Source organism: Nerophis lumbriciformis, linkage group LG15 (genome assembly GCF_033978685.3).
Source record: "Nerophis lumbriciformis linkage group LG15, RoL_Nlum_v2.1, whole genome shotgun sequence".
Taxonomy (NCBI): domain Eukaryota; kingdom Metazoa; phylum Chordata; class Actinopteri; order Syngnathiformes; family Syngnathidae; genus Nerophis; species Nerophis lumbriciformis.
In genome coordinates this window covers 9,187,133-9,214,069 of record NC_084562.2, presented here as the reverse complement: position 1 = coordinate 9,214,069, position 26,937 = coordinate 9,187,133, and the positions used below count along the sequence as shown (strand labels likewise).

The 26,937-nt window shown below is 38.5% G+C and overlaps 1 protein-coding gene across 3 annotated transcripts in view; it reads right to left on the bottom strand.

Moving 5' to 3' along the window:
• Window positions 1–26,937, bottom strand: part of znf609b (zinc finger protein 609b) — a 162,116-nt gene that overhangs the window by 107,192 nt on the left and 27,987 nt on the right. For all 3 annotated transcript variants that reach the window (XM_061974899.2, XM_061974896.2, XM_061974898.2), the window contains exon 2: window positions 15,047–15,933. In XM_061974899.2, the coding sequence (XP_061830883.2) occupies window positions 15,047–15,805 (759 nt within the window). In that variant the 5' untranslated portion in view covers window positions 15,806–15,933. The remainder of the gene's footprint in view (window positions 1–15,046; window positions 15,934–26,937) is intronic.

Sequence of the window (26,937 nt, the reverse complement as noted above, 5' to 3'; positions counted from 1 at the left end):
TGCCGACAATGCGTTCATCTTTTTAAAATTCTGCGTTGGGGTTGAGCATTTGCAATTCAATCCTTTGCCGGTGCGCCAGGAACAGTGTTTTCCAGTGAATCGACTCAGTGTGCTAGCATGACAATTGTTGACTAAGTAGCATATTAGCTTACATTAATTGCTGGAGAACAATAGTAATTGTTTTGTGAATGTGTGCGTGTGCGTATACACATGAATAAAAGTGTTGTTGGAGCTGGAACTAATCAATGTGTTACAACAGTTGATCCAAAATATTACGATGAGGTATTTGCAGGCTTAACGCACTCTCAGCAAGTCAAATACGCAAAAAAGAATGTCCTAAAAGACAAACCAATCACGGCCTTTACAGTCAGCGCCATTGCAATGCGCAATTTGATATTTTTGTAAGTGGACGTCAACCTTTGCGGCACAATTTTGGAGGGGGAGGTGTGACACAGAAGCATAAATTAAGCATGAGAATGAAGCTGCACAGTCACACCCAAATCACACAGAATGTATCTGCAAACAACATGCATGCTAACCATCTTTACTCATGCTGTGACAAGGCAGCTGTCCATTTTAAACTAATAGTTAGGATTTAATGGCAAAGTCTGACTTATGTATTTTTTCACTTTCAAATAATTTTCTTTTACTCTGGCATGCTTTTCTTAGTTTTAGATTCATGCTTTGATTATTTGTTGAGCATACATTTTGAGTCGAAAGTTAAAGGTGCCGTTATGTAGCAATGTGGCCAGAAATGGTGGCGCAATCACGGTCAAAATTATGTACCGTATTTTTCGGACTATAAGTCGCAGTTTTTTTCATGGTTTGGCCGGGGGTGCGACTTATACTCAGGAGCGACTTATGTGTGAAATTATTAACACATTACCGTAAAATATCAAATAATATTATTTAGCTCATTCACGTAAGAGACTAGACGTATAAGATTTCATGGGATTTAGCGATTAGGAGTGACATATTGTTTGGTAAACGTATAGCATGTTCTATATGTTATAGTTATTTGAATGACTCTTACCATAATATGTTACGTTAACATACCAGGCACGTTCTCAGTTGGTTATTTATGCGTCATATAACATACACTTATTCAGCCTGTTGTTCACTATTCTTTATTTTAAATTGCCTTTCAAATGTCTATTCTTGGTGTTGGGTTTTAGCAAATAAATTTCCCCAAAAAATGCGACTTATACTCCAGTGCGACTTATATATGTTTTTTTCCTTCTTTATTATGCATTTTCGGCAGGTGCGACTTATACTCCGAAAAATACGGTAGTCCCCTCCCACTCTCCATGACTGAGGTTGCCAGATACGCAGCCAAATCCTACTCTAAGGAACTTCAAATGACAATCGACGAGTCTAACGTTGTAGGTTTATGCTTCTTGCAAGATGGTTTACTAAGTAATTATGCCACATTTTACTGATGTCGATTAGTCAAATGTATTTGTAAAATTACGCAGCAAATGTTTGTCGGGTGTCGGCACAGATTGTTGCCATTGCCGTGCTAAAATGTCTAGTTTGACCGCACAGACCACCATTGAACAAATTATATATAGTTATATATTATATATCGCATAGGCCCACTTTGATGGCAAGCCAAGGCCAACAGTAAAATTACCGCCACATTTCGTTCAGCTTAACTCCATGTTGCATCCAACTTGACGCACTGCATTCTCTTCCATGCACGCTATCTTCAGTGCAGAGTGCAATTCTATGAGCCAACCCACTTTACGCATAAATCATATAGCCTACTACCATGGCAATGCACAAAGTAGAAAATCATTACCTGTAATGCATTATATTGTGCCAAGCAAATACCACATCATATGTGCCTAATGCACATACAGTACCATAAGTTGCAATTAGCCGTGCTAATGTTGGAACTCATTTCCTCAGTGTATAAGCATATTGAGAACAAAATAGGCACTGACACTACCCATATCCACATAGGTTTTCTTTGTCGAAATATACTTTTTCCTGTCAGTTGGATGATACATCGACATACAGGCTAACAGGCATATATTTCCCCCGTTAGCCTATATGTTGATGTGTCATTGACCAGGCTAGCATGCTAAGCTACACTATTGTGATGGTGCTTCGCAACAAAGCATTCGTTGCACAAACATACTAGCTTTGTTAGACAAGATCATAGACTGTATTGGACAATATCGTTTACATACAAAATGTCCATTTCCATTTATTTATTCATTTATTCTTAAGTAATAAGAAAAAGTAAATGTCTGACTTACTTCTCAAGGAGGAAATTAACAAGTTTGAAAAAATCGTCTCCACCTTCAATTGTCTCCCTCTTTCAAAGGCATCCCCGATACAAATCCTCGTTTTGTTCCTGGCTTCGTCATGAATAAGTTGAGAATTGTCACAACGCCTTTTAGATTTACTAAGGTCTGACATGTTTAGTAACTTTACCAGTGGCAGTAGCTCGACGAAGAGGGCGGTGCTTATCTGGCAACCTGGATGTGACACACTCAGGGACTGTTTAATTGGTCAAACGGTGGAGGGCGGGGCATCGAAATGAAAACAATAACAATATTTCGGGGCTGTAAATCTAATTTTGAAATGAGCATATCCCGGCTTAACTACCGTTGTCAGTTATAAAAGGTATTCGAAAAGAACATGATTTATTAATGCCTTTTGACATATCAGGGCCATTTAATGATGACTTGACATGGAATTATTACATATGGCACCTTTAAGATTTGTAAAGAAATAGTGACATCAGCAATTATTTTGGAGCACATTTCCCAAACTTTGTATCATTAGAATTAGTTTTGAATGCACAGATTGTTCATGGTGCCATACGAATGAGAAGTTTAGTTTTCTCAATAATATATTTTTGGTCAGTGTTAATATCCGATTCAACCATTCTCCAGCAGTTATTGTTTTTATTGTAATATTACAGAAAGCATTTGTTTTGTAAAATGTACAAAAGCCTATTGACCCAAGCATTATTAAAGTCACAGGAAAAGAAGGACCCATGTCAAGATTGTCATATTGCAGCAACCAATGCCAGGGCTGAAAAGCGCGACCAATTTACTCGCATTTGCGACAAAAAAAAGGTTGTGCAATGAGCACTGCTCGATGCTGTGCTCAGTCAATGACAACGTTCAGGGGATGTGCTGTAATTAAATAAGCAAACATGGTCCGAACTTATCGGTGATGAAAAATAATTTGAATGGCGATCGCTGTTTTGTTTTGCGAGACGGCGTCTGAGCATACGTCTTCTGACAAGATGGGAAGAAGGAAAAGAGAACGCAAAAATGCCACGGAAGAAAAAGATAAGCTATTATTGCTGGTCAGCAGACAACTGCAGCTATATTTTCAATGCTAATGATCAGACTAGCTATTATATTTCAATGTCACTTATACAAACTTCGGTCTCTGTCTTTTCTTTTCTCCAGCTGTGGCTCATCACCATCACAAAGAATTGTCTGCACTTTTCAGATGAACATTTCATGTACTTTAGCATTTGCACTACTCTCAACAAAACAGACACATCGATTGCAATTGTGTTCAAATCAGCACTTTTATTGATATTTTTGGTACTTTTTTCATATAAATTTTACTCATTTATTTAGGTGTTACTTATGTTGCTTTAAAATGTTATTTTATTAAAATTGTGTACAGTATGTCATGCCCTTGTGATAATTTTAATACACATTAAACAAAAATAATCCATCTGGTATTATAACCATATCATATCATACCAACACCTAATGATTTCAATAAAACATTTTTATAAAAATACAAATATATGAACGAGAGAGAAATACAAAATTCTAAAGGTGCTCATCTGTTTGCAACTTGATCTCAGTTACTGAGAACACCACAATATAGCTTATCATTAATGGTTTAACAGAAAATTATTTTTTAAGTGTCCATATTCTATATGTCTATATTCAATTATACTCAATAAAAATTGCTCATTGGTCGGAGGAATTTGTTTAAGGTTCATTCTTGTCACTTACTCCTGTCTCATACACACAAGGAGGACATGCACATACACAAATACAGTCCAAGAGAAGCAACTATGTCATTATGTGCTAAAAGCCGTTAATGGTCGGGATATTATGCTTAAAATACTTTGGAAACTTAGACCCTCTAGGCATGCATATAAAGGTTGCAAACAGACTCTTTTTGTGGGTCCTACTGAATTTTCCAAGGACTGACTGAAATCAACTTTTTGTGGGTCCTGGGGACTCACTACAATCACTACGTTTCCATGCACTAAATTAGTCTGATTTCTCAAATAGTTAATTTTCAAATGCTACTATTGGTCATACGCCATGTGCCTCCCGTACACTGAGGGAACGCTTGTTTCTTTTTAGCGCGGATAACTGAATTACTTTTACGGTTGATCTATGTCACACTAGGATTGATACTGTTCCAGAGGAAGGTTGCTATTGTTCTGGACTATCTTGCCAGTTGTGCGGAAAGTTAATCAGTTGGCTTGCACATATGCAGCGTGAAAAGGTTTGTGTACGCTTTATTATTTGCCTTTAATATACACGCTTCTTTATCTTCCATCTCATTCGGATTTTGTTCGAAAGGTATCTGCTTCCGAGTTGCATCCCGCGCATTGAGACTGGCATCCGCGATTCGAAGGGTCCTCTTTCTACAACATGGTTTCCAAATCACATAATCCAGGTGTGTAACTCTTGACTTTTGAAAAACCGAATACGACAGGATTAAGGTGTTTCTATGGATTGTAGGAGGCTTATTTAGAGCCAAACTATTTGAGAAATCGGACTAATTTAGTGCATGGACACGTACTGACTGAAGACATCACTCATCATTCTGGCATGCGCATGAGTAGCATTATGATCAGTAATGGAATTGCATGTGATGTGATGTCAGTCATGTTATGAGACTATGTAGCTTAGTACGTGTGTGCGGCATGACGTAGTATTAAAGCTGTGGGACAGAAATGTTTAATTGATGTTTGCATTAGGTCTTATGATAACACTGGGTTTATATGCACGTGTGTTAATGTGTACATTAAGTGTTAATAGTCAAATTTTGTTATTTAGGACATTTCATATTGCTCATAATTTTTTCCTGTGTTACTAAAAAAAATTCTGTGATACTAAATGTTTTCATTGAAAAGCTGAGCGTACAGCTCTGAATGCTTGGGCAGCCACAACTCCACTTTGACAAGGCCACTGGATATAATATGTATCAGGATTTCCACTGCAGATGTAATGTTGATTAACTCTTGTAAACTTCAAAAATAAAATAATTACATTTAGTTACTCAACTGTTTTTGTGACGGAAAAGAACTACCGGTACTGTAATCTCCGGTCTATAAGCCGCTAGTTTTTCCAGCGCTTTATAGAAATGTTGCAGCTAATTTATGGATTTTTCCTGTGTGACGCTGTCTGTCCCTGAATAGCGACAGCACTTCCACTAGGGCTGGGCGATATGGCCTTTTATTAATATCTCAATATTTTGCCTTAGCCTTGAATTAACACTTGATGCATATAATCACAGCAGTATGATGATTCTATGTGTCTACATTAAAACATTCTTGTTCATACTGCATTAATATATGCTCATTTTAAACTTTCATGCAGAGAGGGAAATCACAACTAAGTCAATTGACCAAAACTGTAATCATTAAACAGTTATTAAGCAGTGGCACAAACATTCATGTCATTTCAAAACAGAAAGTGCAAGATTGTCAGACATTTTAAAACAAGCTATTAGTGCACTTTTGTGCATGATGTCACTAAGATGACATATCAAAACACGACTAAATTAAAGTGCACTTTCTGTACAGAACGCCACTAAAATAGTTTAAAACAAATAAAGTGCACTTTTGTGCATGATGTCACACAAGATATTTCAATAACTGTCAAATAAAAATGAGCTGCATAATAGGAAATCAAATAGTGTATATCCTTCGCTATGTGGTTGGTTCCTGCGGATGTTATCTCCTTCTGTTGTTGACTATTTTTTTCATACGGTTTAGATGTGGAAATGGTGGCTTGGGCATTTTGTTGGTGTGGCACCGAATGGAGATGTTGACATGCGACGTTTCAAGCACTCTTCATTCTCTAGCGGGTGACTTTTCAAATGATGGTACACATTAGCAGTGCTGCTACTTTTTGTAGCAACGCTTTTGCCGCACATTTGACATATTACGGTTGTCTGTTCGACATATTGCCGCTTGAAGCCAAACCACCACCAGACGATGGACCCCGTGCTGTTTTTCTTGGGAATTAATCTTCCTTCATTTGTTACCAGATTTGCACCTTTTTCTCTCGTATTACCACTCGCACCGCACTAACGTTAGCCATGCCGCTACCTGTCTGCTCCGTGAGAGCGTATGACGTTGCACGCGTGACAGTATGTGACGTATGTAAGAAGGTGCGCTTGTTTTGTCAGCTAAAAGCAACTGCGTGAGAACGTATACTCGAATATCACGATATAGTAATTTTCTATATCGCACAGAGACAAACCCGCAATATATCGAGTATATAGCCCTAACTTCCACACACATCCACAACACTGCACACTTCACTTCCATGCTGTCAGGCCATTATATTAGGAACACCAGTAACGTAATTTCCCCCTTTTTCCTAAATACAACATAATTGTGGACACAACTTAGCTGTTTAGCAGCACAACTCAGTTCTCCGCACGGGCCAAACTGCGTCATCATTTTGGTAAATGGGTTATACTTGTATAGCGCTTTTCTACCTTAAAGGTTCTGACAGCGCTTTGACACTATTTCCACATTCACACACTGATGGCGGCACTAAACACGACCCATCAGGAGCAAGGGTGAAGTGTCTTGCTCAAGGACACAACGGACGTGACTAGGTTGGTAGAAGCTGGGGATCGAACCAGGAACCCTCAGGTTGCTGGCACAGCCAATCTCCCAACCGCGCCACGCCGTCCACCCCGGAAATATGTTTTTTTGTCCGCAAGTTCACAAAATGCACATGTCTAAGGCGTAACACAAAGAAGATCAACCCGGCCATTGAAAAAGGGAAAACCTGCAGCGCGCAGGGGAAATCCACCTTAAATTTGTAAATATTTCCTCTTTCAATGTGTAAACCTGTGGCTAATCGACACGTGCACCCAATGTGTGTTCAAAATAGAAATTTGCCCAAAAATTAGGTGGGTACGGCTTAAAAAGAGGTGTGCTCTATAGCCTGGAAATTGCGGTTAACTACTGAGAAAAATGCAGTTCTTCTTTTTGCCTGAAAAGTGTATGATGAAACAAACGTTACAAAAAGGGCTTACAGACAACTGGCGGTGAATCATCACATATATCACATTGAAAAAGTGTATTCACGAGGGCTGCCTTCAAATAGTCGAAGATTCAATTCATCGGACAGGTATCACCTGCCCCCTCAGAGGGAGGGAGGTGAGTTGTTTACATGCTGAGGCTCAGAGTACAGCAGGTGTGTTGGGAGGATATATTGATTGTGATAATTATGTCTTCTATAAATATTGGTAAAATATTCTCGTGTGCAGACAAATCGTTTTTTAAGAGAGAAAGAGGTAACACATCACGCTTAGCCAGAGCGGTCGATGCTTCCGAGTGTGACATTTCTAGAAACAGCTTGCTGTGTTTCGGCCTCCAACATCTCTCACTCTATTAAAAAATATATCTTCACACAAGAATATTGGGAAGATGTTTCTACATGCGGACACGCTGCTGTTTTACATGGAGCTTCACTTGTAGGACTCGCCAGAAAATAAACACGACACGCACCGGGACGCATCACCTCTCCCCTCGAAGATGTAGCTCTCCTCTGGAAAAGGTGATGATCCTTTTGCAGGTTCACATACGGAAACTTTGTTACAACATTTACTGTAAAAATTATAATGTATTAGAATAATATAGCACTTTTCTAGACACTCAAAGCGCTTTACAATGAGAACTGAGAACCCATTATTAATTTATTCCACGCTCACAGTGGCGGTGGTAAGCTACTTTTGTAGCCACAGCTGCCCTGGGGGTGGCTGCCAATTTGACAACCACCAAACATCCATTCACATTCATACACCCGGCACTGGGAGGAAGGTGGGTGAAGTGTCTTGCCCAAGGACACAACGACTATGATTTGAATGGAGGAAGCTGGATTCGAACCGGGAATCCTCAGGTATTGTCTATAAATCTGTAAAGCACTTTATATTGCATTTCTTTTATGTATGAAAAACGCTTTATAAATAGTTTGATTTTATTTGCTGGACGGCCGCTCCACCATCTGAGCCATGGTGCGTAGTTAAACCTCTTTTTTTTTTACATTAAAAAAGTCACAAATGAAAACCTTAATTGATTTTAATGAAAGACTGTATTAAGTATCCATCCATTTTCTGTCGCTTGTCCCTTACTTACCCAACTGTGTCCCAGTACACAGTTGTACATATTATCAAAATTCTAATTTCTCACTTTAAAAAAAATAAAACAATGTTATAGATTTGAATGATCGTAGACCAGGGGAAAATAACAAATTAAATTTGACTATGAAAATCATTACTTGAAGACAACCCGGGTATTTACATTTAAAGATAATTCATTAGTTAAGTCATTAATATTTTGGAATTCTGTAAATTTCAGCCCTAAAAAAATGAAGCAGAGTTGTGAGTGAATTAATAATGTTTTTCTCATTACGTTCACTCAAGATAAGCAAGAAAAAGAGCTGAACCTGATTCTTAATTTAGAAATTCCATTTGGTAGGTCATGAGCCCAATGAAGCGCATCACTGGCTCCATTTTAGCAACAACCTACTTTCTACTTACTCTATTCATATCAACCTCTAGACCTTTAACAATTCCTCTCTCAATGTACCTTTCATGTAATTTAGTCTTAGACTTGTAATTCTATTAGGTGCGGATCACAACAAGAACAATATGTTGTCTAGCAGGCATTAGATTCTATCTAATGCCTTACTTAGCACCACTACTGACCTACTTTGCAAAATATGACAACACCTTAACCTGGTTAAGTGCGATTAAGGCTTTGTCAAGTCAACAATATGGTGACTCTTTCCCGAATGCCCTACCTTTCTCTTATGTAAGTGTCGTTTCAGTTCATCCAGGATTTTGCTGTTTTTTTTGTGATTGTCACAGCCTAAAATTGTTAATTTAATTTATAAAAATCAGTAGCATTGCTTGTGTTTTACCAATTTGATGTTACCAATTGGTTATTAATGTCCATATAATTGGCAATTGTTCTTTATAACTATGAAACAATGTCATGTGTAGTAACATCAACTAATATATTTGCATTTTTATTCAATGAACATCTATGTTGGGAGTTGTAACTCCAGTTTACCAGCAAGGGACAAGAAGAAAACTGTTATCAGTCTTAATATTTCATATTCCTATTAATGTTTACACATGGGACTGTGGTGCAACTGTCCTATTTTACTGGTGCGCTTTTAATTTTAAGGCCTAGCTTTACCCGCGACAGGATGTTGTAAACCACTGTTACCCAAGTGTTGCCAAGCAGACCGGAAGGGTTGCGGTTGCCTGGGGTTGTCACAGGCTTGCATTGCATAAAGCGTCTTTTAAAAAACAACACAACGGTGACAAATTCACACAGATGTGTGCATAGCTTGCAAAAATAAATACCACCAAAAGCTCCCTTTTTGCCCGTGGTGTGCACTGTCATCCACAAGTTGCAAACATTATCTGCTTACAGTGGTACCTCGATTTACAAACTCAATTGGTTCTTGAACATGGTTCATAAATCGAAAAGTGTGTATAGTGAAACAGAGTTCCCCATAAGAAACAATGTAAACATCAATAATTGGTTCTAGCCTTGACGAAAGTCCGTATTTTTGTTAAAAAATGCACACTTTGAAGTAGGGCTGGGCGATATATCGATATATCGCGGGTTTGTCTCTGTGCGTTATAGAAAATGACTATATAGTGATATCGAGTATATGTTCTCACACAGTTGCTTTTAGCTGCGGGAATTACACTACAGGCTCTCCTCCTCTTTCCAGTCTCTCCTTCTCACAGACAGACAAGCGCACCTTCTTACATACGTCACATACGTATATGCCCTCCCCAAGCAGAGAGGTAGCAGCATGGCTAACGTTAACTGTGATGCTAGCGGAGTGGTGCGAGCGCGAATACAAGAGAAAGAAGGTGCGAATCTGGTAACAAATGGAGGAATAATTAATTCCCCCAAAAAACAGCAGGGGGTCAATCGTCTGGCGGTGGTTTGGCTTCAAGTAGGAATATGTCGAACAGACCACCGTAATTTGTCAAGTGTGGGGCAAAAGCGTTGATATAAAAAGTAGCATTACTGCTGTAACAAACAGTTCAGGGTGTCCCAAGTTACCGGAGTGTGTTAGTAAGGAGGAGGAGTTTTGTCCCTCCAGAGTTGCCGTAGGGCTGTGACGTAGGGTGTGTGTGGTTGCGGAAGGAGGTGTGTGATGTTGACATTAAAGAAGCGGTGGCTACCGAACCTGCTCTAATGTCTCCCGTTTATTATTCTATTATATAAGTACACTGTATAGGCGAACCCAGGACACTCGGCTACACTGCTAATATGTAGCATCATTTAAAAAGTCACCCGCTAGACAATGAAGAGGGCTTACTCCGCACGTCAACATCTCCGTTCGGTGCCACACGTCCACACCACCAAAATGCCGAGGCAAACATTTCCAGATCAACACCGTATGAAAAAAATTGTGTTTTTTTTTAGTTGTGATTTCCTTCTCTGCATGAAAGTTTAAAAGTAGCATATATTAATGCAGTATGAAGAAGAATGTTTTAATGTAGACACATAGAATCATCATACTGCTGTGATTATATGCATCAAGTGTTCATTCAAGGCTAAGGCAAAATATCGAGATATATATCATGTATCGCGATATGGCCTTAAAATATTGCGATATTAAAAAAAGGCAATATCGCCCAGCCCTACTTTGAAGACACTTTAATGTGCATACTGAACATATATCAAACCAACATAAAGGTGTGATGGGTCAACAATGACATTTTTTATCCAAACAACAACAGCAAGCTTAACTGTCAACGCGCGCGCACACACAAAAGTCTCGTTGGTGCTCTCCAACACGTTAACAACCATGTTGCTACAAAAAAAGGAAAATCCTTTTTACCTTGTGTGGGCAAATGTTTGTGGCATTTTTGAACATTCTTACAGTCACCGCTAGCGTTAGCAGAAACTAGCAGCGATCCTACATCAGCATGTGTCCTGGTAGTGCCTACGCTTACGCTGTAATAAAGGTCCGCTCTGCATCTTTTTCCAAAAATGTCCGGTCTCATCATAAATAAAGATTTGGTGCGGTACAAATCCCCTTTTGCCGATAAAATCCTCAAAGTAAAGGTGTTGCAAGCTGGAAGCTAACTAACTAAAACGCTAGTTTAAAGCAACCTGAGGCTATACATTATAGACATTTAAGTCCCATCTTAAAACTCATTTGTATACTCTAGCCTTTAAATAGACCCCCTTTTTAGACCAGTTGATCTGCCGTTTCTTTTCTGCTCTGCCCCCCTCTCCTTCGTGGATTTGATTGATTGATTGATTGATTGAAACTTTTATTAGTAGATTGCACAGTTCAGTACATATTCCGTACAATTGACCACTAAATGGTAACACCCGATTATGTTTTTCAACATGTTTAAGTCGGGGTCCACGTAAATCAATTCATGGTGGTGGTGGTGGTGGAGGGGGGGAGGCACAGGTCCGGTGGCCACGGATGAAGCGCTGGCTGTCCAAAGTCGGGACCCGGGGTGGACCGCTCGTCTGTGCATCGGTTGGGGACGTCTCTGCGCTACTGACCTGTCTCCGCTCGGGATGGTCTCCTGCTGGCCCCACTATGGACTGGACTCTCACTATTATGTTAGATCCACTATGGACTGGACTCTCACAATATTATGCTCGATCCACTCGACGTTCATTGCACCGGTCGCCCAAGGCGAGGTGGGGTTCCCACATCTGCGGTCCCCTCCAAGGTTTCTCATTGTCCCATTGGGTTGAGTTTTTCCTTGCCCTGATGTGGGATCTGAGCCAAGGATGTCGTTGTGGCTTGTGCAGCCCTTTGAGACACTCGTGATTTAGGGCTATATAAGTAAACATTGATTGATTGATTGATACAGCAAGACTGCGGCCGTTTGGACACATTTATAACGCTACGATCACACAGTCATCTCTAAGACAGGCTGACACAGCTCTGACTAGCGCAGGCTCCGGAAATTGTGGAAATAAACAATTTAGAATTGACGCTACCCATTGAAGCTAACAACTAAATCAGCCATTATCGTACTCCTTGCAAATAGTCCTTATTAAGTCTACAGCGAATCCCTTCTTCTTTCCAGGCTGGTCTGTTGGCTTTTTTAAAACCCATAAACAAGACAAATCTTGGTAAATGGCGAGAAAAGCTGAGAAAATGCTGAAGCACTGAGAAGTGATGGTCATGTAATGATTAGGTAAACAGGATGTGAAGTAGTGGGCCCCGCCTCTTCAAAATGGCCTCGCCTTTGTGTACAGGATGTGATCTAATCAAAATGGCAGCGCTATATGGCTTCCAGCCGCACGCAAAATGAATGAATGAATGAATGAAGAGTTCATACGCCGAGACATGTTTTGCACACAGAGGCAAATTTGGCACGGTGTAAAGGTTTGCAAACTGAAAAGATGGCAATCAGAGGCGTTCATAAATCGAGGTTTCGCTGTATGTTTTACGTAGGGCTGGGCGATATGGCCTTTTTTTAATATCGCGATATTTTAAGGCCATATCGCGATACATGATATATATCTCTATATTTTGCCTCAGCCTTGAATGAACACTTGATGCATATAATCACAGCAATATGATGATTCTATGTGTCTACATTAAAACATTCTTCTTCATACTGCATTAATATATGCTATTTTTATACTTTCATGCAGAGAAGGAAATCACAACTAAAAAAAAATCACTATCTTTTTCTTACGGTGTTGATCTGGAAATGTTTGCCTTGGCATTTTGATGGTGTGGGCGTGTGGCACCGAATGGAGATGTTGACGTGCGGAGTACGCAAATATTGTTTTTCATATTGTTGTGCAGCACTTTGGAAACATTTATGTTGTTTAAATGTGCTATATAAATAAAGTGGTTTGGATTGGAGTGAGCACTCTTCATTCACTAGCAGGGGACTTTTTAAATGATGCTATATATTAGCAGTAGGCTACTGCTACTTTTTATAGCAACGCTTTTGCCCCACACTTGACAAATTACGGTTGTCTGTTCGATATATTCCCACTTGAAGCCAAAGCGAAGCCAGACGATGGACCCCCTGCTGTTTTTGGGGGAATTAATTCTTCCTTCATTTGTTACCAGATTCGCACCTTCTTTCGCTCGTATTACCGCTAGCATCACAGCTAACGTTAGCCATGCTGCTACCTCTCTGCTCGGGGAGGGCATATACGTATGTGACGTATGACGTGACAGTATGTGACGTGTGTAAGAAGGTGCGCTTGCTGTCTGTGAGAAGGAGAGACAGGAAAAAGCGAGTAGAGCCTGTAGTGTAATGCCAGCAGCTAAAAGCAACTGCGTGAGAACGTATACTCGAATATCACGATATAGTCATTTTCTATATCGCACAGAGACAAACCCGCGATATATCGCCCAGCCCTAGTTTTACGGTAAAAAAGTGCTCGTCTGTCATAAACATTTGTTTATGTTCCAACACATTTTACGTTTACTCCCGCTTTCTTTGAAAACATTGCGGAAACTTTGAAAACAAACTGTAATTGTGAGTTTTGTTGATAAATGAGCAGCGATGAGAGCTTATGACCACGTGTCAACATGTCAAAATAAATGCAGAAAAGAGGAGAAAGCTGTCAAACTAATAGTCAGTGTTGATTTTTAGCCCATTAATGGAAGACTACTTAGACAAGGGTGCTATTCCATAACAGTTAAACTATGACTTACGGCAAAACCCCTCCCTTTCATTCGCATCTTAATTGTTTCAAAATCCATTGTTGCCAGGCCCAGAGGCAACTTCATAAATAATCGGGTTACTGATCCAAACCCGTAGGCCTGCTCATGCAAAGCTTTTCCTGAAATGTCCTTGGACAACAAGCAATCCAAGGCATGGTGTCCTGGATTTAAGGAATCAAACAGGCTTCCTTACAGACCATCCCCCATGATAGGTTCAGAGCTGCAGGAAAACGAAGGCGTGCTTTGCACAAGCTCCCTCCCCCACACACTGCTCCAACAGGCATAGCTGGAGCTGGCGGGATTAAGAATGGAACACGATGACAGACAAAAACAGTCTTCAGCACCGCCCTGTTCTTCTGTCTTTTAAACTGTGACAGCATGAAAAGGGTGCTTGGGGGCAGACAATAGACACAGTGATAGATCAGCTCCATGAGTGAACAAGATAAGTATGGCTGAATAGCTACACAGATCATTATATTGTTCTATATGACAATGTCAGTGTTCAAATTATGTCAAGGGAAGTGAAACATGATGTGATAGGTTAACTCTGCATGTAATGAAAGTTTCTAGTATTATGCAGTGCACATTCAGTAAAGAGTGTATATTAACAAACCCCAAAGGGCACATTGGGATTCAATGTGACACTGTCTAGAGGCTGGATCTGGAAGAAAAATGTTCTGTAGCCAATCCCCAAGAGAAACTCATTAAAAGTGTTGTAACAAAAAGAGATAACAGCAATAGATTTGTATTCATCATGTGGCAGACAGCCAGACACCGGACCAGACCATCACTGTTGCAATTTCAAAACCCCACGGTGCACTTGGACAATAGTTAAGCGACTTTTCCAGGGCAATTTTCATAGCTCCATAAAAGTAGCTCAATAAAAAGAAATGAAGTATTCAGAATATAATTGTAACTTCCCTAAGTACGGCATATCTGTGAATGGTCGCGCCACAAATCCCAATAAAGATCGGAATCCAAATCAAGTTGCCTGCGACAAAGACAACTACAGTAAAGCCAAGATGTCATACAAACCATGTCATAAACAACAATGAAATTGCAACCATACATTACATGTAAAAATGTTAACATACCTTTTCATTTTTCACCTTCTTCAACGTCTTGCATTCAATAGTACCATTTTCTATCTCCTCTGTCTCAGTTTTTGTGGTTAATGCTGGTAATATTCCAACAGGCTCAAGAGTGATATTCCCAATTTGATTGGCTTCGACCAAGTCTGTCGGTTGTGTGCTGTCAAAGTTCGTATTACGACTGTTCCCCAGAGCAACTTGTACTTGAGACACAACCTCCTTCTCAACTGCAGCAATCGCCACAACCGCTGCTCCATCGGTTTTGTCCTTTTTACTTTTTCCTGTCGCCCCTTCTTTGTCTTTTTTGCCACTCAGGACACCTCTGGAGGGTTTCCCCCCTTTTTCTGTGTTCTTTCCAGAGGTTGAATTGTTGCCTGCCACGGCTGCACCCACTGCTGTGCCGGTTGGCTCGCCTTGAGTCCGTCCTGCAGTTTCCTTTTTGCCCCCATCTCCAGTCGAAGCTTTGCTATTATTGTCTTTAGAGTTTTTGTTGCGCTTGTATTTGGATTTGGTTTCCTTGCCTTGAGAGCCAGACACTGGACTAACAAACCTGATGTTGTCTGGCAACGCTGCCACTGCACTGGGTGGTGCCGCCATGCCGTCCTTGGTACCAGACATCTCAAGTTTGTCCTTCTCTAAATCAGCGTCAAGGTCAATAATCAGATTTCCAACACCGATATCCCACTCATCCCCGCTGTCGTAAGTGTCCACCGCATTAGAGTCCACACCTTTCCCGCCTGCAGTGCCACCACTTAGGGACATTTTATTGCCAACGGCCCAGGATTGCCTCGGTGAGGTCCAACGCTATCTCGGACGGTTGGGACACAGGGGTGAGGGATAAAGAATCTTCACGTTCTAAACGTTCTCGTTCCATTTGGCCACATTTTGTTCTGAAAAGAAAAACACAATTCAATATAGTCAATTCTATTTAGGTATTCAAAAATAATTACAAAACAGCTCTTGCGTGAGACAACCTAGCATTTCATTAGTTACAAAAGAAAATGTTTGCATATAATCATGTAATTCAGAGAAGATAACTGTGCAAATCCCTATGCTCCTACCCACTGATTTGACAACACTGTCCTAAAACACTTTCGTCTTAATCATTTCTCACAGTTACCATGACAACTGGGAATTGTAGCTTAAATCCTGCTTTGACAGCCAGGGTGGCTCCACAGCTCAAAAAGACTGGTTATTGTTTCACAAAGGCGCCACTGATAGTGTCACTACTGATAAACTCCCACATTGTTTACGGAGCCAAGCATTTGAAACACAAGATGACACTGCGTAATCACGTTTTACAAAATAGATAAAGAAAGCTGCTTAAAATGGAAATTGCTTACAAACAAGTTTTTATTTAAAGTGTGATCAAATAAAATAGACACTTTGGTAGAAATGGTATGTATTTAAGGGTATTGTGAACTTTTTTATTGTACAAAAATAGCTGATTGTCTATCACAGGGTCTTTTTTCTTCTCAGAGCCACTTTTGCAAAATAAAAAACAGCTACATTTTTTGTAGCACTCATTTTCATATCTTGTTTTAAGCTTGGCAATATAGCCTAATGAAATATACGATTTCTTCACAAAAATTTCGATATGCAATTTCCCCCCCCCTCTTTTTTAAAGAAACCAATGAATACAAGTGACATAGATAATTCAAAACAAGTTTCGCTTTTATTTGATTAAAAACTAGTACCGTATTTTCCGCACTATAAGCCGCCCCGGGTTATTAGCCGCACCTTCAATGAATGGCATATTTCAAAACTTTGTTCACCTATAAGCCGCCCCGGGTTATAAGCCGCGCCTACGCTGCGCTAAAGGGAATGTCAAAAAAACAGTCAGATAGGTCAGTCAAACTTTAATAATATATTACAAATCAGCGTTCTAACAACTCTGTTCGCCCCCAAAATGTAATGTGCAAATGTGCAATCACAAAAATAGTAACACTCAAATTAGTGCAGAGCAATAGCAACATCAATAACTCAACGTTGCTCGAACGTTAATGTCACACAACACACAAAATAAACATTTAAAGCCCACTTTCTGAAGTTATTCCTCATCCATAAATCCCTCCAATTCTTCTTCAGTGTCTGAATTAAAAAGTTGGGCGAAAACGGCATCCAAAATGGCCGGCTCCGTCTCGTCGAAGTCATCAGAGTCAGTTTTGCTGTTATTGTCCAGCAGTTCCGTCAATCCTGCCTTCCGGAAAGCTCGGACCACAGTTGAGACAGATATATCCGCCCAGGCATTTACAATCCACTGGCAGATGTTGGCGTACGTCGTCCGGCGCTGTCTCCCTGTCTTAGTGGCACAGGTCATCTTGTTGCTTCCTCTACCTACGCACCATTGATTCATTTATGTTCAATTCTCTCGCTGCTGCTCTATTTCCGTATTCTACTGCGTGACTTATTGCCTTGAGTTTGAATTCTGCGTTGTACGCGTGTCTCTTAATAGGAGCCATTTTGTGGTCTTTACAGATGTAAACACACAAATGAAATGAAACGTAATATCCGCGCGCTTCTTCTTCTACGGGGGCGGGTGCTTACCTTGATGGTTGCTTACAGTAGAAGAAGAAGCGCTTCCTCTTCTATGGGGGCGGGTGCTTACCTTGGCGGTTGCTTACCGTAGAAGAAGAAGCGCTTCCTCTTCTACGGGGAAAAAAAGATGGCGGCTGTTTACCGTAGTTGCGAGACCTAAACTTTATGAAAATCAATATTAATATTAATCCATATATAAGGCGCACCGGGTTATAAGCCGCACTGTCAGCTTTTGAGAAAATTTGTGGTTTTTAGGTGCGGCTTATAGTGCGGAAAATACGGTAGTTTGAAATGGCACCGCATACACTGCATCTTGCTCTTAGCAAAATATATTTTTCAAATTGGACTTTGTTGAAAATAATTTAAAAAAATCTAAACTGTTGAAACAGATTAAATGTAGCTATTGTTTAGATAATTCTGGCATATCTACTGTGATGATTTTGCTCATGTGGTAATCAATATGCATTGTCCTAATCATATAAAGTTATTTAATATAGGCAATAGTGTTGTCCTGATACCAATATTTTGGTACCGGTACCAAAATTATTTCGACTTTTTGGTACTTTTCTAAATAAAGGGGACCACAAAAAATTGCATTATTGGCTTTATTTTAACAAAAAAACTTACGGTTAAACATTAAACACATATTTCTTATTGCAAGTTTGTCCTTAAACAAAATAGTAAACATACAAGACAACTTGTCTGTTCTTAGTAAGTAAGCAAACAAAGGCTCCTTATTTAGCTGCTGACGTATGCAGTAACATATTGTGTCATTTATCATTCTATTATTTTGTCAATATTATTAAGGGCAAGTGGTAGAAAATGAATTATTAATCTACTTGTTCATTTACTGTTAATATCTGCTTACTTTCTCTCTTAACATGTTCTATCTACACTTCTGTTAAAATGTAATAGTCACTTATTCTTCTGTTGTTTGGATGCTTTACATTAGTTTTGGATGATACCACGAATTTCGGTATCAATCCGATACCAAGTAGTTACAGGATCATACATTGGTCATATTCAAAGTCCTCATGTTTCCAGGGGGGTGGCGGAACGGTACTTTTCAGAGGCGGTATAGTACCGAAAATGATTCATTCGTATCGCGGTACTATATTAATATCGGTATACCGTACAACCCTAATAGGCAACACTTCTGTATTGAATACAATACTTATATAAACTAAAATGTAGCATATCATTGCATGCACCTAACAAAACAACATTTTAGATTATTGAAATACAAACTTAAATCTTCTATCTGGTATGAAATTCTTAAATGTCAATAAAAATGTAGCATTTAGAGGTCTCTATAGTTTTACTAGGTGGAAAAAAACCAGGCTTTTCCACTGTATACCTCCAAACACATGCACCTGGGGATAGGTTGATTGGCAACACTAAATTGGCACTAGTGTGTGAACGTGAGTGTGAATGTTGTCTATCTGTGTTGGCCCTGCGATGACCCCGCCCCGCGACCCCGAGAGGGACAAGCAGTAGAAAATGGATGGATGGAAGGCACCACATCTTTAGCGATGTGTAGTGCGAATGCTTTAGCAATAATTTTTCACTGTGCTCCATTCTTATCATACATGGTACTTTGTGAAAAAATATTCCACCACAGTAAGCTGCTTTTTACCTCGAGTTTGTTATTAAAGAATATACAACAATTCTCCTCAAAAAAAAGAGAAGAAATATAATCTTACAGAAAACTTGTATTTAAAACATTTGTATGCACATACAACACTTAAGACCTTCAGTATATCAGTATGTGGAATTAAATTATGGAATGGATTAAACAAAGCAATCAAACAATGTGCTAATACGATCCACTTCAAGAAGCTCTTCAAACTTAAAGTGTTTACAAAGTACAAAGAAGAAGAACCATGATAAACATTCAGAATTTATTTCATCCATCCATTCATTCATTCTCAAAATAATCTTACTCATCTCATCATATGAAATATAACTTACTTCACCAATTATTATGTATTTATTTATTTTTATTGTGATTACTTACGGAGTATATTGTGAATAAATTTAGAACAGGGAAGTGAACAAAAGTTTTAGCAACTGTTATGTAAAAGAAAAGGGGTAGGATTAAATAAGCTCTGCTTCTTCCTACTCCTTTTCGAACATGTTGAAAAGAGAAACTGGAAATTGTGATGTATCATGTTGTATGCACGCATGTTCGAAATAAACTCAAACTCAACTCAATTATGCTCTTGTTTGCCTTGTAAAGAGTTGCATATGTTGGATGGTTTGGTTTCAAATGCTGGAATACGTTTGTTGTGCTTCTTCCTTTTAAAATAAACCCAAAAACAACCTTGCAGTCCTTGTTTCACGCCTGTTGCCCCAAACGAAACCACTGACTCCACTTTTCTTTTCTTTGGAAACAACGTCTCGTTCTTCTTTGCGTTAGCATTAGCCGTGTTTTACTAGGCATGTAAATGTCCAATTAGGAAATATGAGAGAGGGCGGAGCCTACAGAAGCTCCTGGGAACAAAAAAGTATGCTAAAGCAAGAGGAGAAAAAAACTTTTGATTCTTTTTTTTTAAATGTTTTTTTCAAATTGTTTGCAACAAAAAACTCAAATTTATCGATAAAATTGATTTATCGCCCAGGCCTATCTTATTTCAACCAGATCAAAGAGGATAAGTTATTCTTGCCTGAACGTTAACAAATTGTGGCTGAGCAAGCAAAAACAGTCAGACTCTAATAAGCTTTGCGTGAGAAAAAGGTTCCTTATTGGGCAAGCAAAAGCCATCCAGTAACTCAATTACGCAATGGCGAATTTGTAAATGGTAGAACATACTCATTTAATTCACAGTGTCATTAAATGAAAAAATATATATCACTATCACGCAACAAACCTAACACAAACAGTTAAAGTAAACTCTTGCTTAGGTTTGTTAATTGTTTCCAAGAATGATCGTGGTAAATGAGTGACAGGGTGGGGAACCCTGGTCTAGCACCTTCTAAATAATCATGTGAGGTCATTGTAGGCCTGGGCGCACAAATTTTGCTTGACGATATCTTGACCTATGAATAATTGCCTATAAACAATGTTATTGCCATTATTTTTATGAGACCAAATTAGGGTTGTACGGTATACCGGTATTAGTATAGTACCGCGATACTAATGAATTATATTCGGTACTATACCGCCTCTAAAAAGTACCGGTCCCCCCGCCCCGTCGTCATCACGCCATGTCATTGTTGGTTTACGAGCAGACGAGCATGTTCGGTAGCGCAAATTCACGGAGTACTTACAAACAGACCACGTGTGTGGACAGAAAAAGGAGAATGAACGCATTTTGGCTTAAAAACTAACGATAAAGGTGAAGTTATAACACTGAAACGCCCACAGAAAGAGGTGCTTAAGGACATGGCTAGCTGGCTAGCAGGTAAAGTCCAGCCGCAGTCGGCATTGTTTTAGCAACTTCTAAATCACTAATCCTCCCCTGGATGGCAACAAATAAAGTATGTTTCTTACAAGTTTCATCCCTGCAGGATCAAAATGTAAACGAACGCCTTTGGTGGATCCACACCTAACATCCACTGAAATGATACCAAGTACAGGAGCGTATCTAGTCGATACTATTGTGATTACGTCAATATTTTTTGGCATCACAACATCTTCTTTCGTTTAAAAAAAATGTATATTATGTTTATAAACTCAGGACAGGAGGATCTTGAATATGACAAAATGTATGATCCTGTAACGACTTGGTATCAGATCGTTACCCACATTTGTGGTATCATCCAAAACTAGTGTAAAGCATCCAAACAACAGAAGAATAAGTGATTATTACATTTTAACAGAACTGCAGCTGGAACATGTTAAAAGAGAAAGTCAGCAGATATTAACAGTAAATGAACAATTAGATTAATAATTCATTTTCTACCACTTTTCCTTAATATTTTTGACAAAATAATAAGAATGGAAAATGACACAATATGTTACTGCATATGTCAGCAGACTAAATTAGGAGCTTTTGTTTGCTTACTTACTACTAAAAGACAAGTTGTCTTGTATGTTCACTATTTTATTTAAGGAAAAACTTGTAATAAGAAACATATGTTTAATATATCGTAAGATATTTGTTCAAATAAAGCCACTAATGCAATTTTTTGTGGTCCCCTTTATTTAGAAAAGTATCGAAAAGTATCGAAAACATTTTGGTACCGGTACCAAAATATTGGTATCGGGACCACACTAGACCAAATTAACCATTGATTTATAGATAACGCATGTACTGTGTATCCTTTCAAATGCAATGAACGTGTATTTTTCTCGTATTTCAATGTTGTAATTGAAAACAAAAACAAACAACGATAAAATATACTCTGTCTGTTAGCAAAATGTTTCACTTAAATAAAAATTACAACCAAAAGCAATACAATATCTTAAAGAGGAGAGGGGGTGAGATTTCAAATATGCACATTACTTAAGTAACATTATAAACACTACAGATATATTAACACGTCATATGCAAAACAAAACGTTTGGCAGATTCCGAGTGAGTAACACCAACATGACAACATAACAGCACTTTTAGAAATTGCTAGTTTTATAACAGTATTAAATGGTAGCATGTCTTTGGCGATCTACTTAACCACACTTTCTGTTAGCGCACACTATTTTGCACTGTTTTGTTTACACTGACCTGGCTTGTTCGCCAAACGCGAAATGAGTGTGAACTTTTGAGTGGTTGTATTTCAAGTGGGTGCAGTCGCGCACATTCGGCAAACTGGCCTTTCGGTGTTGATAGGCTCCTCTTGTTCCAAAAGGTTAAACTGAAATATTCCCGCATTGGCGACGAAAAGCGTGAATGCTCTTGAAGCATGCACATGGCTTTTTATCGACGCTGGAAAATGTAATGACTTTTAATTTTCTCATTGGTTAATTGACTTATCGAATATCGGACCAGGCCTAGGTCACTGAGATATCCCAAGATTTGGGAAACTTTTGCTTATATGTGTTATACACTCCTATTTGTGAAACCATTTGGATGGAATCTAGTTCACCACTAGGAATACATATTCAACAACATATTGTTACAATTAACAATTTGGGTAATGTAATCATGTCCAAACTTGTGGTTCTTCTCGATCCAGTTTTGAAATGGATCCCTATAACGGTGTAAAAAAAAACTGGTGCCAGAGTTAAACACTGCTATATATTGAACATTAAATAAGAACAAGCATAATAGTCCTACTGAGCATACCATGAATTGATTAACGTGAACCCAGACTTAAACAAGTTGAAAAACTTATTTGGGTGTTACCATTTAGTGGTCAATTGTACGGAATATGTACTGTACTGTGCAATCTACTAATAAAAGTCTCAATCAATCAATCAATCAATCAATCAAGCATGAATAGAGAATAGCAATACACAGAAATAATGGACATTAAATGTGTAGTTGTCAGCTGCTCGAGCTCACTAAAGTATCACCAACATCAAGAAAAACTCAGTTTAACTTGCTTTTTCTAAGTCTGCAGGTGGCAAGTTAAACATTTCGTATGTTGTAAACTTCCTTCACTTTCTCTCTGTGACTAATGCCGCTGTGACATGGCTGGGTGACCGACATAACAGCTTTATAAATCAAATGAAACTTCAGATCGGGAAGAAAATAAGTGGGTGTGCGTAGCAGCAGCAAAACCAGAGCTCATGCAATGGATTTAGTGAGGAGAGCTTGTTAAGTGCTTATTACCGGTCTGTGTTTTTTTTTTACACTAAAGATCCTCGTTAACGTGTTCTAACCTTCATAGGGCTTCTACCATGGATGCAATGTACTACATGGCGGAACTATTGTGTGGGGTTTGTCTATCACATTGGTAGGGTGTTATTCTCTGCAGTAAGGCTCTAAAGTAGGGATATTCTGGCGGCCCTGGGGCCAAATCCATCCCAAGAATGTCACCATACCGGCCTGAGTTCAGATCAAAACTTGGAAGAAAAAAAAAATGTGTAGCAAATTCCTACAATTCCTCCAGTTGTGTATAGGAACTTGGACCACTTTAAACACATTGGCAAACAGAACACTTGATTCCAAACTTGTGATTTATGTATCTGAGGCATTCTTCAAGGCACTCCTTTAACTCCTTTCCTTTTTGCCAGTTCAAATTGCTTTCGTAATGCAATTTATGTAACTAAGATGTTGCTGTAGCTTGTTTACGTCAGATGCAGTCAGTAGTTATTTGATCAACTTCTTTAGTGTTCCTCAAGGTTCCATTTTAGGTCTTCTCTTTTTCATCATCTGGGCTATTGAACTGGTGGCCTGTAGGTTCAGTTAAAAAAAACTTGTGAGAGACTCACATTTTTGCAGCAGATTCTCAAAAACACTTGTGTGTAGTCATAGAAATGATCTTTAGACAAGCTTTTTGGCGGAAGGTCTTTTAAAACAGCAGGGCGCTCCTGTAACCAAAATAAATAAATCAAAATCAAATGTTTTTGTTCTCCAGAGTATACAAAATAAAACAAATAGTGAAGGGAGTTTTGTCTAGTAATGTCAACCTCAATCAATCAATTTATTTGGAACATGTTACGAATTCATAAGCACACAGCTTGTCTAGTCCCACCTTTATTTAAAAGTATTCTTCATACTTTCTGAGCGCCACATGCTTATGCTCTGTCTTAAAGTGGCTTATACGTGTACAATGTTTCAGTTCTGCTTATCCTCATTAGGGTCTCGGGTAAACTGGAGCCTAATCTAACTGACTTCAGGCAAGAGGCAGGGTCACGCTAGCATTTAGTCCATTCCATAGTTTAAATCCACATACTGAGACACTAAATGCTTTCAGTGTTGTGCATGAAAACTGGTGCTGTAGATTCTATTTATTATGAACTGTTTTAACATTTCTGAGAAGCCTGAGGTTGTTCGCTTTGTAAATAACTGTTACTGTTTGAAAATGGAAGAGATCTTTCAATGAATTAAAAATTTAATAAACAAATAATTTGTATGTTTCCTATAGGCCACTTTCTGGCTTATCCCGGTTTGGTGGTGTCAATATGACGTCATATGATTTTCATAATCGGTGATGATGCATACGTTTTTTTAATACTTTTAAAAACAAGGTTTTGGTATTTCGACTAATTTGTTCTTATATCGTTTGGCTTTTTTTTTTTTTTTTTTAAATGTTGATCCCTATTGTACAATGTAACACAGGCTGCACTTTGTTGAGAATTTAAGAACGTTTATAGAGATTTCTCCACTCCTTATAGTATTTTTTTCTTTATTATAAACAACTAGCAACAAATCTAGCATCTTTGTCTGGTGTTATTGGAGACTGTACTCGTGTTTGGAGACGTTTTACTTCAGCGAGAGCTGCAGCTTGCCTCTAGTGTCCCAAAACACTCACTGACGTCACATTTGCTTTGCGCTGCTGTTCCAACATTACTTTCTCCTTGAAAGAGCGCTACTGTCCTTTTAATAGTTGCACATTGCGCACCTGGTAGATCACTGTCTCGGACATATTTAAGTATGTCCCCTAGACATAGGGGCAGCTCATGATTCGACTACAATTACAATTAAGGAGGTAGGATTTGATTAAAAAAGATTATTGATGCATCTTTATGTGTATTGGTGCAGTTTTAAACATTTTTGTTTCACTAAATAAGCATTCATCACTTGCAACTTTTCAAAAACAGTACATTTATAATAAAAAACACTAATTAATTCCCATTACATGTGAAAAACTATTGGAAATGTGCAAAACTGGAAAGTAAGTGTCCTTAAATAGAGGGGCTGGTCAGATCTGTCAGTGCAGAAGCTCGCTGCGGTCAACAAAATTTTACAGCTGTCTGAATTACTTTATTTCCAATGAATAAATAATCGATTACTGACGTTTACTAAACGATTTTATAATAGTTCATGTACAAATTGCTCTAAAAATCGATTATTTCCCCCACCTCTAACGTCCACATTATGTGTGTTTTGCTTACGTGTGTGTTTATGTGTGTTTACTAGGGCATGCATTAGTTTGACCATTAAAATCATCGATAATAAAAAGGAGATGCTTGGAAATAGCATAAAAATGCCCCAAAAACTTGGAAAAACGCGATTCATAGCGTTACTTTTTGGTGTAACCATCATGAGCGTTCTTTTCAAGTATATTTCTTTGATATTTTGATAAATCATCATAAATAGGTATTGATCAATCTTTAAGCTGTGTGCATTTGATTTCAGTTTGCTTTTGACATCTTATTTAGAATTGTAGTTGAAACTTTTACAACCTTGTGTTGCGCTCATGATGGCGTAACCAAACTAGATTATTTTGAATATTTATTCCCTTTTTTACATTTAGTATATTTAAATATACTGTGTTTTATGCTTTTTTTCTTTTTGGAACATGTACTATACATATAATACAATAAAGTCCCATATAAAATTATGTTTCTAGCAATACTTTAATTTTGCCTTTGAAAGTAACACTCCAATGTCCATTAGTGGAGCTGTACACATATACACATATATATATATATATATATATATATATATATATATATATATATATATATATATATATATATTCACATATACATACATAACACATACATACATACATACATACATAAACACACACATTCATACATATATTCATACATTATATATACATTTGTTTTCATTTGTTTTTTTTTAAAGGTGTGGCGGTGTGCCACGATTAATTATCCAGCCATCCATTTTCTACCGCTTGTCCCTTTCGGTGTCGCGGGGGGTGCTGGAGCCTATCTCAGCTTCATTTGGGCGGAAGGCGGTGTACACCCTGGACAAGTTGCCATATCATCGCAGGGCCAACACAGATAGACAACATTCACAATTGCATGAAGAAAAAACCCCTGATGTGTATCATGTCATGTTGAAGCACTAACATTATACAAGCAAGAGTTGTGTCTATATTTAATGTTGCTAATCAACTTGGCTACCTGCCTTGCACCGTATCTGCTGTGCAGCTTGACACCAACGGAATGATTGTGGTCATCCACTGTCTGTTAGTATACTATCCATAACTGTAACATGCTTAAATTATTATTTTAGGACTGGGAAATGCTTTAGGAGAAATGTATATGTTGTACTTCCACACACTCTTAAGTGCACTCTGGTTAACATCTGGAGTCCTGACTTGTCACATCTAGTGAGACAGAAAATTGTTGCATTAGAATTTGCAACGTTGAAGCCTCCCTTTTTTAAAAGGAGGTTCCCCCTGGCCTAATGAAAGATGCCATTTTGCACTATGCATTACTCCCACGAGAAAAACACACACTAGCGGATGCATTTCATAAAGAAGAGCTCAGAGACGAATATGGAAGCATTCATATGTTCATATTTGATCACTGTGCTTGCTTGTTTCTAACA